The sequence below is a fragment of the Strigops habroptila genome, chromosome 22, assembly GCF_004027225.2.
Source record: "Strigops habroptila isolate Jane chromosome 22, bStrHab1.2.pri, whole genome shotgun sequence".
Lineage (NCBI taxonomy): Eukaryota > Metazoa > Chordata > Aves > Psittaciformes > Psittacidae > Strigops > Strigops habroptila.
Window position 1 is genome coordinate 611560 of NC_044298.2, and position 21536 is coordinate 633095.

Here is a 21536-nt window from a genome sequence, read left to right on the forward strand (position 1 = left end):
TGCCCTTCAGTAATGATTTTCACTTGTTGATAGCTGTATCTCAAAACCGGGGGGATGGGGGGGGTTAACTTGCATTCTCCATTCAATAAATAATATCACAAGTTTCATTGCATCAGCTTTCAGTTGTACATCCAGTTATTAAAAGAAATCCCTTGAAAAGCTTCAGTAAACTTTAATAGGCTTCAATATCATTTTAATCTGGGCTATATTTAACATTTAGAAGTCTCTTCTGAATGCTGCAGGGATTGCAGTACTACGTATAAACCACTTGACTTTCTTCTTTCCGTAGTTGTAGTAGCCAAAAAATGCTGTTTATAAAGGCAGGTTATTGAGCTAATGGTTTGCCATCTCCCTGACCCATCCAACCATTCTGATTTCATATTCCTATTCTTTCCTGCAGTAAGGGGGGTGTCTCATTGCTTTTAACTCTGATTTCTGTTCTTTTCCTGCTTTTCTTGATGAGCAGCCTTCTGAAGGTGTAGCACAATGTTTGCTCTTAGCAAATTAGGAAAGCAGGCCCTGTACATGTACAACGTGTCAAATAACTGAGCAGGCAACATCAGATATGGTTTGTTGATCTGCTTTTGTGATTACATCACATAAATAGATCACCCACGAGGCACTTCAAGTTGATGGTGTCCCATTAGGTGTTGCCTGAATAGTAGTTATGGAGAAAAAGCAAATCACAAGCTTGAAATGGATGTGATAAGTGTATTTGGAAAACAACCTGGAAAGCAGGTTTTTGGGGGCCATTTGTGTTGTTATTCTCTTGCCTGCTGTTCTGGACATTTGTGCCGTAATTCAACCAGAAAAGATGGGGGTTGCAAATGACTGTTCCTCATCCTGATGGGCTTTTGTCACTGTTCTCCACAGTCCCAAGAGCCGCCTCATCCAACTGAAGAAAGAAAAGCTGGAGTATACTCCTGGAGAGCATGAGCATGGATTGTTTCCAGCCCCTATTCACGTTGGTGGGTACTTCATGGGTGTTTGAGTTGCTGGGTACAAATATCACACTTAGGTGACATGGAATTACTCTGGATCACAGAGTCTCCCTTTTCTCCTTTCTTCTTGTAGCCCCTCGCCAGGTTACTCATGTCTTTCAGCACAGGAGCTTTGCCAAAGGTCACACTCATCTGCCTGTGTTCTGCAGTGCAAAAGCTTGTCTCAAAAAGCTTTTTTATTCCCTTGCTGCATGAACTTTGTTCTCAGGTTTTGTTTCCCATTAGAAAGAGCCAGTCTAGTTTCAAACCTGTTTTAACTCCAGAATACTTCTGCTTAAATGCAGTACAATAAATAGTCTCCTTTTCAAATTCATTGCAGTAGAATAGCCAGAGACTATTATAAGCATTTGTTAAATCTCAAAAACTAAGCAGGCAATATTGGGGATTTAATAGACTTTGAGGCCTTGGGTAGAACAGAAATGAGGTTTAGGGCTTCTCTTTGCCTTGTGCCATAACCTAAGGCATGAACATGTAGAACTCAGAGTTCCAGGATGGAGCTCACAAGTCTAGACTGGGCTAGTTTGGGAAATTCCATATTATTCAGGGGGAATATTTGTCCCATCAAATACAAATGTGTCACTGGTTTGTCTTCTTGAACTGAACTTGCTTGCTCCATACACAGCGTTGACTCTCACAGGGAGGTGGTAGCAGTGAAGAGTTGCTGAACCAGTTACTGCAAATTCAGGAGTGAAGGTGTTAATTCAAATCCTCAAACCCATGACCTTTCTCAATTCCTCTTGAAATTGGGTCACAGAACTGGTGTGTGACCGAACCATCTGTCGGGATGCTCCTGTTCTCTCTTCACAAGGCCCTGACCCCGAGGTTGGTTGTGTAGCAGACACAAACAAGCTCCTACTCTGACGTTAAAGCTGCTTCAGTTACTCCGTATCGGATAGCTGGAGAGTGGTTTAACTGCAGAGCTCCCAGGTTTAGCTCTCTGCCAGATGACTGCACTAGTGCCCACTTGACGGGGCTGGAAGGACATTCCATGCATCCAGGCACGATGCCAGGGCACCTGAAAGAGCCTTTTGTTTCGCTGCTGAGGTCATCGAAGTGAAAGCAAATTCCCAGCAGATTTAGCTCTTTCCTGGAACCTGCGATGGATGAATAAAGCATTGAAAATGGAGAGTAATTGAGGGGTAAATTGGAAGGAAAACATTACAGTTGTTATTTTCCAGTGGTGAGGGCATGTGTGTGAATGTACATGAAACCTCTTCCAGCTGGAGGGACGGAAAGGCACTTGTTAACATTTAGAAAAGCTGGGAAAATCAGACATGGGGCTGACACCTCATCTTTAGTCCCTCGTCACTTCAGTTTTGTGACACAGTATTCACAGAATCCCAGCCTGGTTTGGGTTGGGAGGGACCTTAAAGCTCCTCCAGCTCCAGCCCCTGCCACGGGCAGGGACACCTTCCACTAGAGCAGGTTGCTCCAAGCCCCTGTGTCCAACCTGGCCTTGAACACTGCCAGGGATGGGGCAGCCACAGCTTCTCTGGGCACCCTGTGCCAGCGCCTCAGCACCCTCACAGGGAAGAGCTTCTGCCTCAGAGCTCATCTCAATCTCCCCTCTGGCAGGTTAAAGCCATTCCCCTTGGCCTGTCCCTCCATCCCTTGTCCAAAGCCCCTCTCCAGGTTTCCTGGAGCCCCTTTAGGCACTGGAGCTGCTCTAAGGTCTCCCCTTCAGGAGCCTTCTCTTCTCCAGGCTGCCCCAGCCCAGCTCTCTCAGCCTGGCTCCAGAGCAGAGCTGCTCCAGCCCTCGCAGCAGCTCCGGGGCCTCCTCTGGCCTCACTCCAACAGCTCCACATCCCTCTGGCGTTGCTGCCCCAGAGCTGGATGCAGGATGCAGGGGAAGGGGTCTCCCCAGAGCACAGCAGAGGGGCAGGATCCCCCCCATGACCTGCTGGTTGTGCTACTTTTGATACAGTCCATTTTGTTGTATTCCAGCAAAACGATGAGAGAACATTTTAAGCTTGGCCAGAACTAACCCAGTGCCTGTGTCAGGCCTCAGGTCTCGTGTTAACAAAGCGTGTAATGAGTCAGTTTCCCTCTTTTGGGGAAAGCTTCAGGGTGGCAGTAAATTTTGGAATAGAGTCTAAATCTGCAAGGAGAGTAGTAACTCCTTTCTAAAATAAGTGTCAGTTACTGCTGAAAACATAGATCAGCTTGAAGTCTTTCCAGAAGGTTTAGGAATGTGTTTGCCAAGCCCCAGTTTGTTCTTAAGTCTCTCTTTGCGAAGGTCATAGGAACAGGCTTGGATACTATTTGGTTTCTTTGAGTACAACGTTGTGATTTGCCAGCTTGCATGACTGGTGCAGGCAGATTTGGTGTCTCTGCCACATCACTCTGTTCATGTGGATGCAGAAAAGCATCAACTGTGAGATTCCTGCCCAGAAGCCACCGCGAGGCACAAAGTTGAATTCATGTTGTTATTTGCTCTGGTCCCTTGTGTAGCTCAGGTTCAGTGACCCCAGCAAGTTCCTGGCCCTGCTCTTGGGAGTTGAACTGTGACTGCTGGAGTTTGGTGGCATCTGTAACACCATCACCAATGCAGAAGGCAGCTCCCTCTGCACCAGCCTCACCAGGCATCTCTTATCTAAGCCAACAGTTTCCTTGCTGGCAGGAGAGGTTTGAACCTGACAGGGTAGAACGCAGAAGGGAGCGTTGTGCAGGGCTCTTCCCTGGGCTTGCCACAAACAAAATGTTCTGGGAGGATTGTGCTCTCCTGCCTCTTGGCCTTTGCAGTGTGGAGAGGCCCTATCAGAAGCTGGCGCAGTGCCTGGGAGCAGCTCATTTTCCCCTTGGGGATATGGGAAGCCGAGTGCGTGCCGCTGACAAACCTTTTTTGTTTCAGGAAAGTATCTCAGACAGAAGAGGATCGACTTCCAGCTGCCTTACGACATCCTTTGGCAGTGGAAACACAATCAGGTACAAGATAAAAAGTTCCTGGGTTGCCAAGATTACCATCAGGAGTCTTAGAAAGAAAATAGCATTGACTCTTCCATGAAACCGTTTCTATACCCCATGTGTTGGTGAATGCTCTTGTGGCTGCCACTCTCTGAGGAAGAAAAGGATTTGCATATGTATTTAATAGGAATAATTTCCATTATTCCCTCTCTTGCAAAATAGCAATCCCAGGGGTTCCTGCTGCAAAAAGTCATTCCTGTTGGAGCAGACTCTTATTTTGGTGTGTGGCTGCTCGCTGCAGTGATCTTGTTTTAGACACGCCTCGGGAGAATTCAGATGTGCTGCCAACAGCGCTGAGAAATCTCAGCCCTTATTTTTCTTGGATCAGTCCCAGCAGAGTGGAATTTATTTTTCACTTGCAAGCTGAGATTTTCATGCTGAGGAAAGAAGAGAAACTCTTTAACAGCCTCATTCTTTTGAAAGAGCTTTAAATATGGGCAAACCTAAAAATAGGACTATTTTGTTTTCTCCCTGAGAAGTTTCCACCAAGTGATTGAACACAGGATTTAAGGCTGGAGGGTAAATCTGTCCCCAGCTTTACAGCAAGAGAGCACTCAGAGACATGTAACTGAAGTGTGGAAATGAGCAAGACAAATCCCCAGGTGGTTGTGGCTCCAGCTACTCTTTATAATGCCACCAAAATTGAATCTTCAGGTTATGCTCCTGGTTGGCATTTCAGCTTCTTGCCATGTATTGAAGATTACTTACATCTGCCTATCTTATCCAATATTACAGAAATAATACATATGTGATTTATTTCCTTGACATTTTCTGTATCTACCTAGAATTTGGGAACTCCTTCCAGAGCAGTTTTGTTTGTACAGTGGTTTTACAGGTTACATGGTTTGCTCAGTGTCTGTTGGCCGCACACGTCACTGCAGGAAGGCTGTTAATGCAGTAAATGTATGTGAAATATGTGATGATTTGAAATTATTCCTTAAAGCCTGTTCGAAAGGATGGAATGCATAGGAGGTTATGAAATGTGATCTAAACTTGCCTTTTCCTTCAGTCGTCTCCATCTGCAGGGGAAGTTTCTCTAGTTAGAAGATGAATCTGCATTTCTCTTGGCTCCTACCTGTAGTCACAGTTGTCATGCAATCACAGAATCCTTTAGGTTGGAAAAGACCCTTAAGATCGTTGAGTCCAACTGTTAGGATGTGTTGGCACATGGTAATTCCACCAAAGATGCTTTCTCCAAAGTAGATTTAAATAATTACTCTTCAGTATTGCAAAGAACAGCATTGCTCAGGTTAGTCTGTCCTCATGATCCATTCTGCTCTGTTCAGAGTATGGGAAGAATAAACTCTATGTTAGGCAGAATGCTCAGCTAACTCCTTTAGCCTGAGTTCTGTTACTCAGGTACTTCTTTCGACCCATTTGCTAATGTAGTGTGAGCCTAAAGAAGAGAATGCAGCTGTATTTTGTAGGGATTACAAAACTTCCCTATGTACAGAACACAATTTCCATGATTCTTTTGACTAACTTCTGCAATGTATTAACATGTTCTTTCTCTTCCTTTTAGTTGTATAAAAAGCCAGATGTCCCACTTTATAAAAAAATCCGTTCTAGTAAGTAAAATCTTATTACTCAAGTGTGTTCAATGTGGAATTTCTGACACCCCTTCTGTCTGTCATGCTCTTCGTCCTCCCAAAGACACTTCCATCTCCTCCTTTTTGCTTTATGGAATTGGAATGAAAGTCTTGTGGAGAAATAACTCTGGTTTTCACCTGGAAAGAATTCTTTTCCCTGTTTGGGTTTGTTTTTTGTTGTTTTCTTTTCTCTCCAGATGTCTATGTGGATGTCAAGCCTCTCTCTGGCTATGAGGCCACCACCTGCAATTGTAAGAAACCAGATGATGACAACGGGAAGGGCTGTGTGGAGGACTGTCTCAACAGGTTAGAAAGAGGTTGACTGATGAGAAGGCCGTTTCAGTAAATGTAATATTTCACATCAGTTAATAATATCTTAAGAAAAGAGTTGTGCTGGATGCAACCCCAGAAATTATTGTTCCAGAGCATACAGGGTAACCTTCTGCTGCACATATGCTCCCCCACCTCTTTCTTCAGAGGAAAGATGCCTTTAAAAGCCCCATTTTGATCTTTGAATAGCAGTGGGAGGCAGGCTGTGAATCTTTGTGTGAATTATCCCTTGAAAACAAGAAGCGTTTTAGTTCTTTGTGGCTGCCCCATCCCTGGCAGTGTTCAAGGCCAGGTTGGACGCAGGGGCTTGGAGCAACCTGCTCTAGTGGAAGGTGTCCCTGCCCGTGGCAGGGGGTTGGAACTGGAGGAGCTTTAAGGTCCCTTCCAACCCAAAGCAGGCTGGGATTCTTTAGTAACTTGTGTTTAACAAAGGCATTTCTTTTTCCCTTTGTATGATAGATGTAAAAGTAGGCCATGCACCTGCCTTTAACTTCTTTGCTTTCTATTTTAGGATGATCTTTGCGGAGTGTTCACCAAACACATGCCCTTGTGGTGACCAGTGCTGCAATCAGCGGATACAGAGGCATGAATGGGTGCAGTGCCTGGAGAGGTTCCGGGCTGAGGAGAAAGGATGGGGTATTCGTACCAAAGAACCCCTGAAAGCAGGACAGTTTATCATTGAATATCTGGGAGAAGTTGTTAGTGAGCAAGAATTCAGGTAGAAATATTTATTTGCTGCTTTAGCATGGAAGGCTCAATAAATGACTTTAGCATCTGTTATCATTGCTGGGAAACCCTTAGACAGAAACAAAGGGGAGAGGAAGGGGGGGAAGAATGCTTTTCTGGTCACAGCCACCAGAAGGAAGGCCTAGAATTGAGCTCTTTTGATCCACCAAGTTTTTCTCAGTCAAATAGAGAGGCATGATTAGCATTTGGAATGCATCATCTGCCACATCTGCTCTAGAAATGCCAAATGCCACAAGTGCATGTGAATTTTATGTCATTATGAGGACTGTGCAGGATTTGAACTGTGCAAGATAGAACTGAGGGGCAGAATGGAGCAGGAAGGGTGGTCAGCTTTTGCAGATAGGTATGAAAAAGAACAAGTGGGAGCATTAATAATGAATGAAAGAAGGTGTAGTCTTTTAACTCCATGGCATCACGGGACAGTTGAGATTGGAGGGACGTACTTGCTCTTAGAGACCCATCAAAAGACAAATGAAATCTTCTCATACAGAAATCCCTGCTAACAGAACTGACTCTTGTAGCTCTCTTGCTAAAAAGAGGAAGCTGTAATCCATGGATGTCATCCCAGCAATTGTGTCCGGTCCCAGCTAATGAAAGAAGCTGATTGTTGTACACATGCATACAGATACACACCAAAGAATGTATACTTGCATTTTCTCTTCCATACACAGGTTATCACCATGAAATGTAGACAAATAATCTGCAGAACCCAAAAGGGAGCATTCCAGAAGAGCAAATTTCTAAATTCTAATGCAAGCTCTGTCAGTGGCCTTGACTTATAACAATAGGTATAATAATGGTTTTCCTCCATCTCGAGGTGTATGGTTCTGTAAAGTATCAAAGATGATCGTTGCTTTTCCTTCAGAACCCTCTCTCAGAATTCTCAAATGCTCTATGACTTTGTTACTCCCTGTTTTGCAGCAACAAGCAGAATCACAAATAACTTTCCTGTGTTGCTTCCTAGGAACCGGATGATTGAACAGTACCATAATCACAGTGATCATTACTGCCTGAATTTAGACAGTGGAATGGTGATAGATAGTTATCGTATGGGCAATGAGGCTCGTTTTATCAACCACAGCTGTAATCCTAACTGTGAGATGCAGAAATGGTAAGAAAAACATATTGTGTTTACTGGAAGACTGGGATGGCAGTGACTAACATGTAGATAACCAGAGCATCAAGAGAATCTCATCTAAAAATAGGGAGGGGAATCAAGTTGAACACTGTAAATAACATTTCTGTGATGCTTGCGTTGCACAAGAGGAGTGATGTAATGTGTTCAAGCGTTGGACATTTTGGAGACAGGATCTAAGTTTACTGGCAAGGCAAATCCAACGTTGTTGTTTGTCGTGCTGTTAATCTGCTCCACATTTTGAAGCCTGGGTAATGCCAAAAATAATCTCTGTGTGTTTCTTCTTTCCTTCAATTCAAATACTGTTTTTTAAAGCAGGCAAAGAGGGAAGTAGTCTGATTTCAGCAAACCCTGTGTCATATCAGTACTGTGTTATCAGAAGCAAGCCAGTGCCAGACTAGTAGGAAGCACTTCTGAGAAACTTGTAGTGAGTAACTTAGAGTGAAGTAGCAGATGGTTGTGATAAGATGGAGGCAGAGAAGCTGGCGATTCCCAGCTCATTGTGGTGGATTTAAGCAATAGTAATCAAGTTCTCCATTGGAAAATCCAGTACAAAAAAAGAAGTAAAGGTATTGGAGAGGCAGCTCGTTTTAGTGTGTGTTGTGAAATGAGGTCTGATGGTCAAGGTAAGCTTTTGATTTAGGGGGAGAGCCTGAATCTTGGTGGTTCAGAAGTAGGTCTGCCACAACAGCCAATATAATTCAGAGCTTCTCTATTCGAAGCACAACTTCTTCCTCTCCGTAAATGCAATAGTCACTTTTTTGGCTACCAAAGTTTGTTGCGAGAGAGAAACAAAAGAATAGGCCAAATGAAGAACAAGCATAATCCAGGGCAGAGCAGAAGTGCTGCTTCCTGCCTCTAACTCTTCCACTGTGTGGACAAAGCCTTTTCCTTGTAATTCTTGGGAATCTTTTATTGTGTTTTCCCTGCAGGTCTGTGAATGGTGTTTACAGGATTGGATTGTATGCGCTTAAAGACATGCCTGCTGGTACTGAACTGACTTATGACTACAATTTTCATTCCTTTAATGTTGAAAAACAGGTAAGGCTCCCAGTGCAAGGCCTTGAGAAAACTCAGCCAGGACAGACAGTTCTGTCAAGCTGAAGGTCGCTTAACAAAAGCTTTTGTGTTGTATTTGACACGGCAGGTTCTTTAGAACACTGAGAGAGAATCTATGTGGTTTGGGGGTTATTTTAAATGGACATTTCTGTTTTCTTTCTCAAAGCAACTCTGCAAATGTGGTTTTGACAAATGCAGAGGAATAATCGGGGGTAAAAGTCAGCGAATGAATGGACTTTCAAGCAAAAGCAATCAGCCTGTGAGCACCCACAGAAGGCCTGGACGGTCAAAAGAGAAAAGGAAGTCAAAGCACAAACTAAAGAAGAGAGTAAGTAGTAAACCCAGCTTTTTTTGTGAATAAAGGCTAGGAAATGGGTTCATGCCATCAGAGCAAAAAACCCTGTGTTTGTATATTTTAAACTTCAAAGAAATACTACAGAGAAATACTACAGGTTCTGTCTCAGCAACTACTTGTAGTGCTTTGCCAAGTTCTTGGCACAGTTTTTCCTGTCTATCAGAATGATGTGTTTTCCAGAGAGGTCACATCCCAGAGGAACCCAGTGAAAGTGTGAACGCACCAACAAGGCTGACGCCACAGCTGCAGATGAAGCCCATGTCCAACAGAGAAAGGTAAGGAATTCTTTCAGTGGGATTGTCCTCAGAAATGGAGCCTTGTGCAAATGTTGGGTTGTTTCTGTGAGATGGGTCCTCATGAAATGTCTGAGTAAGCAGTTCTTAGTTCTCCTTTAAGCAGCTAGGATGGAATTCCTCTCTGCTGAGGAGAGAAGGTACGCAAGTGTACCTCTGAATATCTTTTTTCCCCGCGTTAAGGAATTGATTTTACACTAAGAAGATGATTCTTGAATGCTTTTCTAAATTCCCACAGGAATTTTGTGCTAAAACACCATGTATTTTTGGTACGAAACTGGGAAAAGATTCGACAGAAGCAAGAGGAAGTGAAGCATGTCAGTGACAATATCCACAGCACATCACTGTACAACCGCTGGAACGGGATCTGTCGGGATGATGGGAACATTAAATCTGGTGAGGCCAACACAGGCTCCTCAGGTTGCTGCTTTGAGAACCTATATGAAGAGTTTAAGTAAGCTCTGTGTATAAATGAAATGTGGAGTTACTACACTCTATATACCATATACCTTTTATAATACATATACCTTTTATAATGGATATAAAAGTTCTGTTCCATAAACTGTTCCATATAAACTGTTCTGTTCCATATAAACTGTTCCATATACCTTTTATAATACATACAGGGAATGCTATACAGAGAAAAATACCTACATACATGTTTGTGTGTGAATGCCCTTATCTTTACATAGCAGGGTAAGACAGAAGCTCTTTTGCTGTTTCAGTGGGGTTTTTGCATAATGGGATTCTGCACTTTCCTCTGAAACACTTAATGCTATTTGCTGAAGGATGAGAATTTTGTACTCTCTAAACCACTGGTGTGGTTGCTGGATCTGTTTCTGTTCCCCCAGCAGCCCTGATGCCTCTCCTGTCCTGGTAGAAGTTGTCATGTCTCGTGTTGATCAAGAGTGGTTTATCAGAAGAGGAGGAAGATGATATTTAACATCTTCCATGATTGGACCCTCACAGAGAAGGGCTGTTTGCTGCATTCGGTATCCCTAGACTAGAAACAGTTGTGCTGACTTTGACAATTGTCATTGATCCTCATAATTCAGTGGAATTCAGGCCTTTAGAGAACAAAGCTTTTTGGCATGCAGCTATGGGAACAGGACAAAAATGGATTAATCCTGCTCCAAAACCAGCACTCTCTCTTTGTAGGGCCATAATCTTCACAGCCAGGCAGGACTGGGTCCCTCTGTCAGGTACAGGCGAAGTTGGGAAGTGTTTTGGGTGAATTCAGTGACATGCTGTATTTGTTCCAGCAACATAAAATCCTTTGCTAACCAGCTGAACCATTTGGATGAGCTTGAAGCAGGGAGAGTTGACTTGAGAATAGGAAACTGAAGCCTTTTTACTACTGTAGTAGCTTAGAAAACAAATTCATTTTAATAATTTGGGGGAGTTGCTGGGTGGGAAAAGAGACTGGGGTCGGATCATTCTTTTTGCCCTCTTTCAGATGTGTTCATGACCCAGTTCTCAGCCCTTCAGACCGCCCGCTCCGTGCGAACACGCCGCTTGGCTGCAGCTGAGGAGAACATTGAAGTGGCTCGTGCTGCCCGCCTAGCCCAGATCTTTAAGGAAATATGTGATAGCATCATAGCCTATAAAGGTGAAGGTGACACTCCTTAAGAAACCTCCCTGAAGACTTTCTCAGCCTCTGAAACAATGGACTGAATGGCAAATCCTAGGAAAAAAATAGTTTCTTTCAGGATGTTAAAGAACCTTCCTTTTTTTCACCCTTTCTCCTGCTACCAGTAATGACTTTAATCACTTTGCTTTATCCTCAACCCCTTCCTCTGCCACCAGAATCTGCAGATGTTGCTAGCCTTTTAAATTGCTTTTTGAGTGGTTCAGCAAAATGGTACAACTGACAGAATTACAAGGAAATATCATTCATTTTGATAGTTGTAGTCCCATTACAGCATCCAACTTCTAGAAATGCAAAAGCATTTCAATTCCCTCTGCCTCAGATAGTAAAAGAGCCTTTTTTTAACCTACATTCCGTGTTGTTAGTTACTTGTCTTTTGAAGTTTCACTTAAGTAAATGTTGAACTCTGTGTTCCTGTTACAGATTCCTCCAGGCAGGCTCTTGCAACTCCCCTCCTGAACCTACCCCCAAAGAAAAAGTAAGTACTTGCTTCCCAGAGCAACCCACAGTTTTCCATAATGGATTTGCACAGCTTTGAATTGCTAGTGAAAATTACCTCGTGCATACATTCCCATTTTAGAAACGCAGACTATTACGAGAAGATCTCTGATCCCCTGGACCTTGCCACAATTGAGAAGCAGATCTTGACTGGCTATTACAAAACTGTGGAAGCTTTTGATGGGGACATGCTGAAGGTCTTCCGGAATGCAGAGGTGAGGCTCTCTGGCCTTAAAGCTATTGCAGAGACAGTGGGCAGGTAGCCTCATTTAATGCTCTTGCTGACTTACAGTAATAGAAGAAGAAAAATATTTTAGAAGAAGAGACCTTGTGATGATCTGTTTCTGATGAACAGACATAGAATCATAGAATCATAGAATCACAGCCTAGTTTGGGTTGGAAAGGACCTTAAGATCATCCAGTTCCAACCCCCCTGCAATGGGCAGGGGTGCCTCACACTAGACCGTGTTGCCCAAGGCCCTGCTCAACCTGTCCTTGAACACTGCCAGGGATGGAGCATTTACTGCTTCTCTGGGCACCCTGTGCCAGCGCCTCAGCACCCTCACAGGGAAGAGCTTCTGCCTTAGGTCTAACCTGAACTTCCCCTGTTTCAGTTTGAGCCCATCACCCCTTGTCCTATCACTCCAGTCCCTGATGAAGGTCCCTCCCCAGCATCCTTGTAGCCCCCTTCAGACACTGGAAGCTGCTCTAAGGTCTCCACGCAGCTTCTCGTCTCCAGGCTCAACAGCCCCAATGTTCTCAGCCTGGCTCCTATGGGAGCTGCTCCAGCCCCTGCTCATCCTTGTGGCCTCCTCCAGACTTGCTCCAACAGCTCCATGTCCTTATGCTGGGGACACCAGAGCAGAGGGGCAGGATCCCCTTCAGGACCTGCTGCTCACGCTGCTATTGAATAATTGTTTCTTTGCTTTGGTTTCACACAGAAATACTATGGCAGGAAATCCCCGACGGGGCGCGACGTGTGCCGCCTGCGGAAGGCCTATTACAGCGCCCGGCACGAGGCAGCGGCCCAGATTGATGAGATTGTGGGAGAAACAGCAAGTGAGGCTGACAGCAGTGAGACATCGGTCTGCGAGAAAGAGAACGGGCACGAGAAGGACGAGGACGTGATCAGATGCATTTGTGGCCTTTACAAAGATGAAGGACTCATGATCCAGTGTGAAAAGTGCATGGTGAGGCAGGGGGAACACAAAACAGAGCCTGGTGCTCTTCTCCATACCCAATGAAACATTTACTAGCAGTTTCATGTAGCTAGTAGCATTAATTATTCTGCAGACCTTCACTTCTTCTCCAAAAGAATTGAAAGAGTCTGTTTTCACAGAGGAAATGCAACTTGCATTTCTCTGCAGAGGAGCTGGCACTTCCCTGAGACTATCAGCAGCTCCTGTCCCTGGGCAAGCAGAATTAACTTCAACGGTTTGGGGCACACGGTTGCATGAGGATCTTGTCTGTCTCCTGAAATAGCTCAAAGAAGATGTTGAATTTCCTTTGGGAAGCTCGCTTGCTTGCTTTCCTTAATATTTTCTAGAGAAAATGCCTGTTGTCAATACAATCTGTCACAGGAATTTCTAACTGGGATGTATCTGGCTTTCTAGGTCTGGCAGCACTGCGACTGTATGGGGGTGAATTCTGATGTCGAACACTACTTGTGTGAGCAGTGTGAACCTCGGTCAGTGAACAGGGTAAGAAAGAGTCTCCTCTTCATTACTAAACTAAAGCAGCTCTTGCATTTATATTTATTAAGATTGGCCAGACCAGTGTGGGATTCTCACTTTATAGTGTAGCTTCCTTGCTTTAGGTTTAACCACCTTAAGTGCCAATTCTCTGTCCACTTCTGCGAAAGAATTTCAGCCCCATCTTCGCACTGATTATGGTGAGCATCACAGCATTTCCTTCCTTTTTTCTTTCTTCATCCAGGAGGTGCCCATGATCCCTCGTCCCCACTATGCCCAGCCTGGCTGTGTCTATTACATATGCTTATTACGGGATGATCTGCTGCTGCGCCAAGGTATGTGCTAACCCTGGTGGCTGCTGTGCTTTCCATCAGATCAGAGCGTACAGAGGTTTCTGGCGTCACCCTCTTTAAAATGCTTTTATCTTCTTACAAGTAGAAAGCTGCACTCTTCGCTATTATGGGAGTGACATGTAGTAAGAGTTCTCACAGGCTGGTTGATGAAGCAACATAATTACCTTTAGCACAGATAGGGCTCTCCTCCTGGCCAGAGAAGGAAGATGCTGAGCCAACTTGTGGTAGTTAACATTTAGAAGTAAAGGCAAAGGAGGCCTTCAGTGTTTTAGTGTAGAATGGTCATTAAAACATCCAACTTATTGCTTGTTTGTTCCCTGAAGTGTATCTTTCTGGACACTGCTTCAAAACCCTGAGTCTTTCAGAGGCAGCTGCACAAGCACATAATTCAGTTCACTGTTTGTTAGGTTTTTCATTTCAGATAACTTACAGATAACTCACAAGGTGAGAAAGAAGTCTATATAATTATTAAGAGAACTGCTTTTGAATGAGTAAAACCAGTTGGTATGTTTACTAGAGGGGAATGGGTGAGTCTTCAGGGAAGTGGAGAATTAAAAGGCCAGTGTATTCTTTATCCCTTCTGCAGGATTCTAGGGCTTGCAGTGTGCAAGTGGGAATGACAGTCAAGTCTGGGGGCAGAGGGGAAGCACTTTTAATGCCATTTCACAGAGCAGAGCAGAGAAATTAAAGAGTTCATTTCCTCATGGAACAAAAAGAATAAGTAGAAGTCGAGAGACCTGTTATGGAGTTGTACTTGGGAAAGACTTCTTTAGTTGCCAGGAGTGTCGTTTTGTTCAGCCCTCTTTGAGGTCTGTTGAGCTGTGCGTCTTCTTGGAGTTCTGCTGGAATAAGAAGTCATGTTAGTTTTAATGAAAGCATTTACTCTGGTTTTGGTGCTGGACTGATGACAAGTTCTTTACAGGGGTGTGTTTTGTGCCCATTGCCAGGTGACTGTGTTTACCTGATGAGGGACAGCCGCAGAACTCCGGATGGCCACCCCGTGCGGCAGTCCTACCGGCTCCTGTCCCACATCAACAGGGAGAAACTCGATATATTCCGCATCGAAAAGCTCTGGAAAAATGAGAAGTACGTTCAAGGCATCTCTTGAATTGGGGACACTGCAGATAGCTAAACACAGTGACTTTGCAGAAGTCTTGTCATAGCTTAAAAATGCAGGACTGAACCCGGTTCAGTTAGAAAGGCTTCATGTTGTCTCTGTGCTTCACGACTGCAAAGTAAAAGCGTCTAAGTTTGGAGGTTTAAAGAAGGGATAAGAGCTATCAGTTGATGCACTTTCCTCACTGTTAGAACAGGCTGAGAATACACACTGACAGCTCATGATCACTGCCTAAGCCACTGTAATGTGATTAAATGCCCCAATGATAGCAGCATAGTAAGTCTGCTGTGTTCATAAAACTCGCACTAAGAGTATTTCCACTTACTGAAGGGGCTGAAGTTGAATGTGTGACATTCATGTGACTTTGCTTTTCATCACAGTCGTTGCAAAAGTACAAGACTATTCCAAATGAAGTGGAGGGCTTGAAGTGAAGTTGTATCTGGGCTTATAGACATAATCTCTTGCCTTTTTTCCCTCCTGTGTCTCTCTTTCACCCCTGCAGAGAGGAGCGGTTTGCCTTTGGTCATCACTATTTCCGTCCACATGAAACACATCATTCCCCTTCTCGCAAGTTCTATCACAATGAGCTCTTCCGGGTGCCACTCTATGAAATTATCCCCTTGGAAGCTGTGGTGGGAACGTGCTGTGTTCTTGACCTCTACACCTACTGCAAAGGTAAGGAGAAATGAAGTACAGCGCACCACTGCTGCTGTGATTTAACCCCAACTAGGTACCACGGAGCTGCTCACTCACCCCACAGTGGGATGGGGAGAATCAGAAGAAGGTAAAACCCATGGGTTGAGATAAGACCAGTTTAATAATTGAAATAAAAGTAATCAAAATACCTTCCTATTTCCTCTTCATAATCATAGAATCCCAGACTGGTTTGGCTTGGAAGGGACCCTAGAGCTCATCCAGTTCCAACTGCCATCCCACCAAACAGCTCTGAGAGCCCCCATGCCTCTCTGACGCTCTGGATGGCTTGCTGTGGTTCTGCTGTTGTACCATGAGCTTCCTCTTGAATCTCATTGGCATTTTTTCCTGCCCTTGTTTCCAAACACAGGGAGGCCAAAAGGTGTGAAGGAGCAGGATGTGTATATCTGTGATTACCGCCTGGATAAATCAGCTCATCTCTTCTACAAGATCCACCGGAACCGCTATCCTGTCTGCACCAAGCCCTATGCCTTTGACCACTTTCCCAAGAAACTCACACCCAAGAGAGACTTTTCAGTAAGTATTTCTTCTCTTGGCTTCCTTCCTTTTCACTACAAGACTGGCCATACTTTTGGAAAGCCCCTAGCTTTCTGTTTGTATACGAAGCTTAGTAAACCAAAGGAAGCTGACACACAAGCATACACAGTTTGGAGGGAAAGCTGTCTAGAAAGAAAGCTTGGAAAGAAAACATGACTGGAGTTAGAGAATATGCAGTTCAAAGGCCAAGAGATACTGAATGAACGGTGATGTGTAAGTTTGGAGATTGAGGTTTCTGACTGAAATCTAGGTGCTAATTTCATTTAAGACACAATCATAAAATCACAGACTGGGCTGGGTTGAGAAGGAGCTTAAAGCTCATCCAGTTCCAACCCTCTGCCACGGGCAGGGACACCTTCCACTAGAGCAGGTTGTTCCAAGCCCCATCCAGCCTGGCCTTGAACACTTAGAGATGTTGCAGAAAGCAACAATGATTTTTCTCACGATGGTCTATTACCTCATTCTTTAGAAGAATCAGATTATAAGTCTGGCTGTAATTTATCCTTATTGCAGGATGATGCCTTCTCCTTTGACTTGATCTGATGTGTGAGATGTGCCAGCAGTGCTCTGGCATTTCCAGAGTGTCAGATAGGCGAATCCTGGATTGGTACTTCCAGAATATTTGATAGACAACCGCATTCTTCCACTGTGAATTTTCTTTGGTATTAACCGTACTCTCTACTGTTGTTACAGCCTCATTATGTACCAGACAACTACAAGAGAAATGGAGGCAGGTGAGTCTTACCTACCAGCTTGTTCATTGAGAAGAGATGAGATCATCCTGTCTGTCAAGTGTCCACTCTTTTCCCTCCCCATTGCCCCTGGGTGCTATGGAAATAAGAAGTTTAAATTATGTAAAGCAATCCTCTAACCTTTCAAAGAGATAAAAAGGGAACAAGTGAGGAAGGATATAATATAGAAGCAGTGTTAGTGTTCCTTAATAATGGAGGTAAGGAAGAGTACGGAAGCTGTTTTGAAAGGTAGCAAAAGCAGCTGAATGTGGGAGATGGCAGAACCCCAGGACAAGAGCATCCAGCCTTCCTGCACAAAGGGTTTGAATGTACATAGTAAGTCAAGCGAGATTCCAGAAGCCCCCCTGGCTGCTGGCAAGTCCTTGGCTCACTAGTAACTGACCTTTGGGTCTGGAAAACGGTGGTAGTTAAACCCTTCTTTCCCTGCTAGATCATCCTGGAAAACAGACCGCTCCAAACCACAGATTAAAGACTTAAACCAAGAAGAAGATTCTCTTCCACTGATGGAGGATGTATTGGGAAACCAAGAGCAAACTTCAAGTGAGATGCCTACCCTAGAGGAGCCAGAAAAAGAGGCAGCCTCTAGTGAGGGCTGTGAAGCTGATAAGAAGGTGGAAGAAAGCAGCTCAGACACAAGGCAGCTCTGCACTCCAGAGGAAAGGCGGCATATTCAGAGAGAGAGACTGAATCAAATCCTGCTAAACCTCTTAGAGAAAATCCCAGGGAAAAACGGTGAGATTTTCCTCTCTGATTACACAGAAGCATTTCTTCTGCAGGTTTGTCTTCAGTTCACTGCAGACTGTGGAGATATAATAAATGGGTTTGGCTGAATTCATTGCTAGTGGACGTTACTAAGAATGAGTTTTCTTTGCAGCAATGTTTTCTATTGCAACAGCAGCAATTTCCACTAAATCCCAAAGAAATTTCCTACAACTGTCACTGTGTTTATACCAAAACTCTCTGAAGACAAATTCCCCCCATCGTTCAGCTCAGAAACTGAACAGAGACACAGAGTGAGACTGAAGAGAATTTGGAAAGTCTCTTTTGACCTTTCGTGAGCTTTCCGTTAGGTTTTAGGTAACTTCTGTAGGCATTGTCTAAGCTGTAGAATTAGGGTGCAGTGGTTGCACTGGTTAAATGGGTCTGGTTTTGATTTAAAGCTTAGGATGAGCTCTGTCCAGTCTCCTTTGTGTTCTGGGAGTTAATGCAAAGTAGTCATGGAATCATCAGTTAGGTTGGAAGGGTCTTTGGAGATCGTCTGGTCCAAACATGACTCAGGGCAGGGCTAACTCCAAATTCAATCAGGTCGCTCAGCACCTTGTCCAGTAGAGTTTTGAATATTGCTATGGATGGAAACATCCTGGAAAGAACCGTGAGTAGGGAAGTAGGAAAACTGTTTCTGCTGTCACCTTCCTTTACCAAAAGCCTGTGGTCTGTTGCAGCTATCGATGTCACTTACTTGCTGGAGGAAGGATCAGGAAGAAAACTGAGGCGGCGAACTCTGACCATCCCAGAGAGCAGCTTCAGGAAGTGATGCCACCAGAGGAAGCTGTGGTCTGGAGTCTGCTACAAGGTCTGCTGAGGACTGAGGGCAGGAGCCCAACTTCCTCTGCGCCAGCCAAGGAAAAGAGGGCAGCAGCAAACTGACAAATATACAAACAGTTAGCACTTAGATGTCTGGGTTGGCAGGTTGCCCTGCCCTGCTCTGCAGTGCTCTTATGGTGTGTGTCTTGTTGGGCGTGCCTTGTATTGATGTTAGGTACTGAGAAAAACCTCGTGGTTATTGTCCAGGATGGTCAAATTTAATTTATTTTTGCTTGAGATTCCCACTCAGAGGAAAAAAAAAAAAAAAAGGTAAAAAAAGAAAGGAATGGGGGAGGTAAGAGGGAAAAGGACTGACCTACTCTGAGAATATTCCCCGTGTTCACCACTTAACCTGTGATTGTACAAGATACTATTGGCACCACCGTGGCCCATGGCAGTGAGTGAAATCCAGATGGGAGGGTGAAGGCCCAGTGGCTTCAAATGAAAGGCTGCCCTAAAGTCGTGGCCTCTGATTTGCACAAGTTCCAAGAAGAGAGAAACGTCCCTGGAGATGCGACGGGGTCAGCGTGGAGCGGCCGGTGCGCACGTGTGTGACAAGGAGCAACTTCCAAAGTCCCCTTGGAGCAAAGCAGGAGTCGGCTGCTCGAGGCACTTGTTCTGCGGTGTTGAATGGGGGGGGGAGGGCGGGGGGGGGGGGGATTCTTTTTCTCACTTTTTTTTCTGCAGAGAGATTTTCTAAAGCAAGTCAGCCCCTGACGACACCATCGCTGTTGGTGGTTTGGATAAGCTGTGGTTCTCGTGTGTCTCGTGTGTTGTGCAAATGAAAACCCGTTCAAAAGAAACAAAACCACCCCCAAAACCAAGAGGAACCCCTTCACTACATGAACCGTCGAGCAGTATTCCCAGCGAGTATTTGTTGTGACCTGTAGAATATATCAACTGCTAACACTACCCTCGTGTTCTGGTTGTACAGCTTAAACTGTCCGTCTCTTAAACGAAGAGCCAGCGTACCCCGCGCCGCCCTCCCTCTGCCCTGGGGAGCGTCGGTCCTGCCAGCAGCACCCAGGCACCCACTGCTCACTGCATGAAGCCACAACGTGCCCAAGTGTGGGGCTGCCCCACGCCCCCCCCGACTGCTCCCGGGACATGGAGCAAAGGGAGGGGCAAAGGGAGGGGGGGTCGGCTACGCTGCCCCTTGGAAATGGCTTTGCTTTTTTGTCCTTCAGACGTACATATGCATATACAGTCCTGTTTTAGATGTTCTTCGAAGAAAACCAGTTTTTAATGTGCCAAGTTGTATATATCTGCTGCGTGGATGTAAAGCAATACAGTAGTTACATGTTCCTTTTTAATGGACCAAGCTCGTCCTAATGTACATTCTTGTTATTATGATAATTATTTTACTCTTAGTGGAACATGACTCATTCCATTCAACTTTTACGTGTTGATTTCAAAAGGATAAAAACAAAAAAAAAGAAGACAAAAAAAAAAAAAGGAAAAAAACCACAAAAAAGGCAAAAAAACCCTTTGAGAAAAAAAAAAAACCACAAAAAACACAAATATTTTATTAAAAAAAAAAACAAAAACTAAGAAAATAGTTTGGAATATTTTCTTACTGTAGAGAAGCACTGTACAGAACCAGGAGCCCTGAGTATAAAATACTCGTGCGTGTAGTAGGAATATCGCATGTCCGACCCCTTGAGTTGTCTCCTTTAGTTCCAACCCCGAAATCATTGTCTCAAATGGTGTTAAACACTAAAAAAAAGAAGTTTTTAAGAACCCAAGTGCGTACAGAAGCGCCACACTAAGCTCTGTCATTTTATCTTTCTTTTGTTGAAAGACTAAACCGAGATGTTTTTTAGACAATCAAACGTTAGGTAAGTGCAAAGACTTCTTTTTTCTTACTGGTGTAGAAATTAATGACTTTTTTTATTTTGGGGTTATTTTATAATAATGAGAAGACCAGAGGGTCACCAGGATCGCTGTTTTCAGACCAGGAAGCACTACATTACTGCAAATAGATATGAACTCTTAGTCTGCATGGGTGTAGGCTGTGTGATTGCTGAAAATAAATGCTGCTAATATATTTCCTTTTTACAAAGCATATCTAAATAGATCATTGTTTTGATGTTAATCTTTGTAAATTATGTATTACCAATTTTAACATTGGATGTAATTGCATAAAAAGCCTGCATCTCAATCCTGAGAGAGTCTAGTATTAAATGGAAAATCTTTTCCTATCAACGCCTTTGTGGGCTTTTCTTTTCTCTTGCTCCGACTCTTCCAGTTGCTTTTCCAGGGGGTCTTGTCCCAGCTCTCTCCAGTCCCCTGACGGGTGATGGCATTTGCAAGGGTTTGATCTGATGCTGCTGTTGTGAGCGGGTTTGATTTGATGCTGCTGGTGGCAACGTGCACACAGGAGCAGGAGCCCTCTGGGATTGTGGAACCAGCATCAACCCTTCAACCTACAGCTTTAGTGCCTGTTCTCAGGGGGCAACCCCCTGGCACCCAGAGCCATCCCCTCCGGGCCTGCAGGGGCAGCAGCATTGGTGCATCTCACGCCATCAGACCTGTTGTGTCAGACAAATGGGTTCCCCTCCATCAGCAAAGCCTCAGATAAGGGCGAGAGGCCGCGAGGTGTCGGCCCCACCACACCCCATCACCCTGCCCTGAGCCTCCTGCGCGCAGCGGGACACAACAGAACATCGTGTCCTTTCAGACCCACCTTTCCAAGGCTTCACCACGCTCGTGTTTCCTCCGACACCCTCCCTCCAGCCTGGCGCTGCTGAGATCTGCTCCTTGCAACCCTTGGAGGGCTTCAGCACCCTCTGGTTCAGACGTGGTTTCTGGGGATGTTTGTAACTCTTCACGTTGTGGATGAAATGGCTTCTCGATGACTCCCACTTTCCTGTAACCTGATTTTCCTCTCTATTTTGCAGCCTGGACCACTGTGGTCACCCGACCCACGTGTGCCCCATAGACTTGTGTCCCTTTCGAAGCAGAGACACCAGCCCAAGGAGCAAAGTGCTGGTTTTACTTAAACCCAGTTGAGGACCTACCTGGCCTGACCCATTTCCAAGCCCAGTGTGGAATCCAAGCAAACCCCCTTAAGGCAAACTCCTTTCCCATTAAGGTACGATGTCCCTCAGCTGAGAGTGGAAATGCCAGGGAGGGAAATGGGAACAAGAACATTACTCCCCAAAGCCCC

At 44.7% G+C, this 21536-nt stretch overlaps 1 protein-coding gene across 10 annotated transcripts in view; it reads left to right on the plus strand.

The window, feature by feature from the left end:
* Positions 1 to 20568, plus strand: part of ASH1L (ASH1 like histone lysine methyltransferase) — a 46444-nt gene extending 25876 nt beyond the window's left edge. For 8 of the 10 annotated variants that reach the window (XM_030474223.1, XM_030474226.1, XM_030474229.1 and 5 more), the window contains 22 exons: positions 874 to 968; positions 3853 to 3926; positions 5488 to 5533; positions 5752 to 5860; positions 6396 to 6602; positions 7596 to 7742; positions 8699 to 8807; positions 8992 to 9153; positions 9361 to 9455; positions 9712 to 9869; positions 10930 to 11082; positions 11545 to 11599; positions 11702 to 11834; positions 12561 to 12809; positions 13233 to 13319; positions 13555 to 13645; positions 14611 to 14749; positions 15283 to 15455; positions 15844 to 16010; positions 16725 to 16765; positions 17214 to 17515; positions 18226 to 20568. In XM_030474223.1, the coding sequence (XP_030330083.1) occupies positions 874 to 968; positions 3853 to 3926; positions 5488 to 5533; positions 5752 to 5860; positions 6396 to 6602; positions 7596 to 7742; positions 8699 to 8807; positions 8992 to 9153; positions 9361 to 9455; positions 9712 to 9869; positions 10930 to 11082; positions 11545 to 11599; positions 11702 to 11834; positions 12561 to 12809; positions 13233 to 13319; positions 13555 to 13645; positions 14611 to 14749; positions 15283 to 15455; positions 15844 to 16010; positions 16725 to 16765; positions 17214 to 17515; positions 18226 to 18317 (2884 nt within the window). In that variant the 3' untranslated portion in view covers positions 18318 to 20568. Of the gene's footprint in view, positions 1 to 873; positions 969 to 3852; positions 3927 to 5487; positions 5534 to 5751; positions 5861 to 6395; positions 6603 to 7595; positions 7743 to 8698; positions 8808 to 8991; positions 9154 to 9360; positions 9456 to 9711; positions 9870 to 10929; positions 11083 to 11544; positions 11600 to 11701; positions 11835 to 12560; positions 12810 to 13232; positions 13320 to 13554; positions 13646 to 14585; positions 14750 to 15282; positions 15456 to 15843; positions 16011 to 16724; positions 16766 to 17213; positions 17516 to 18225 lie in introns of those variants that run through there. The other 2 variants (XM_030474224.1, XM_030474232.1) reach the window with 2 other exon arrangements.
* Positions 20569 to 21536: the final 968 nt, after the last annotated feature.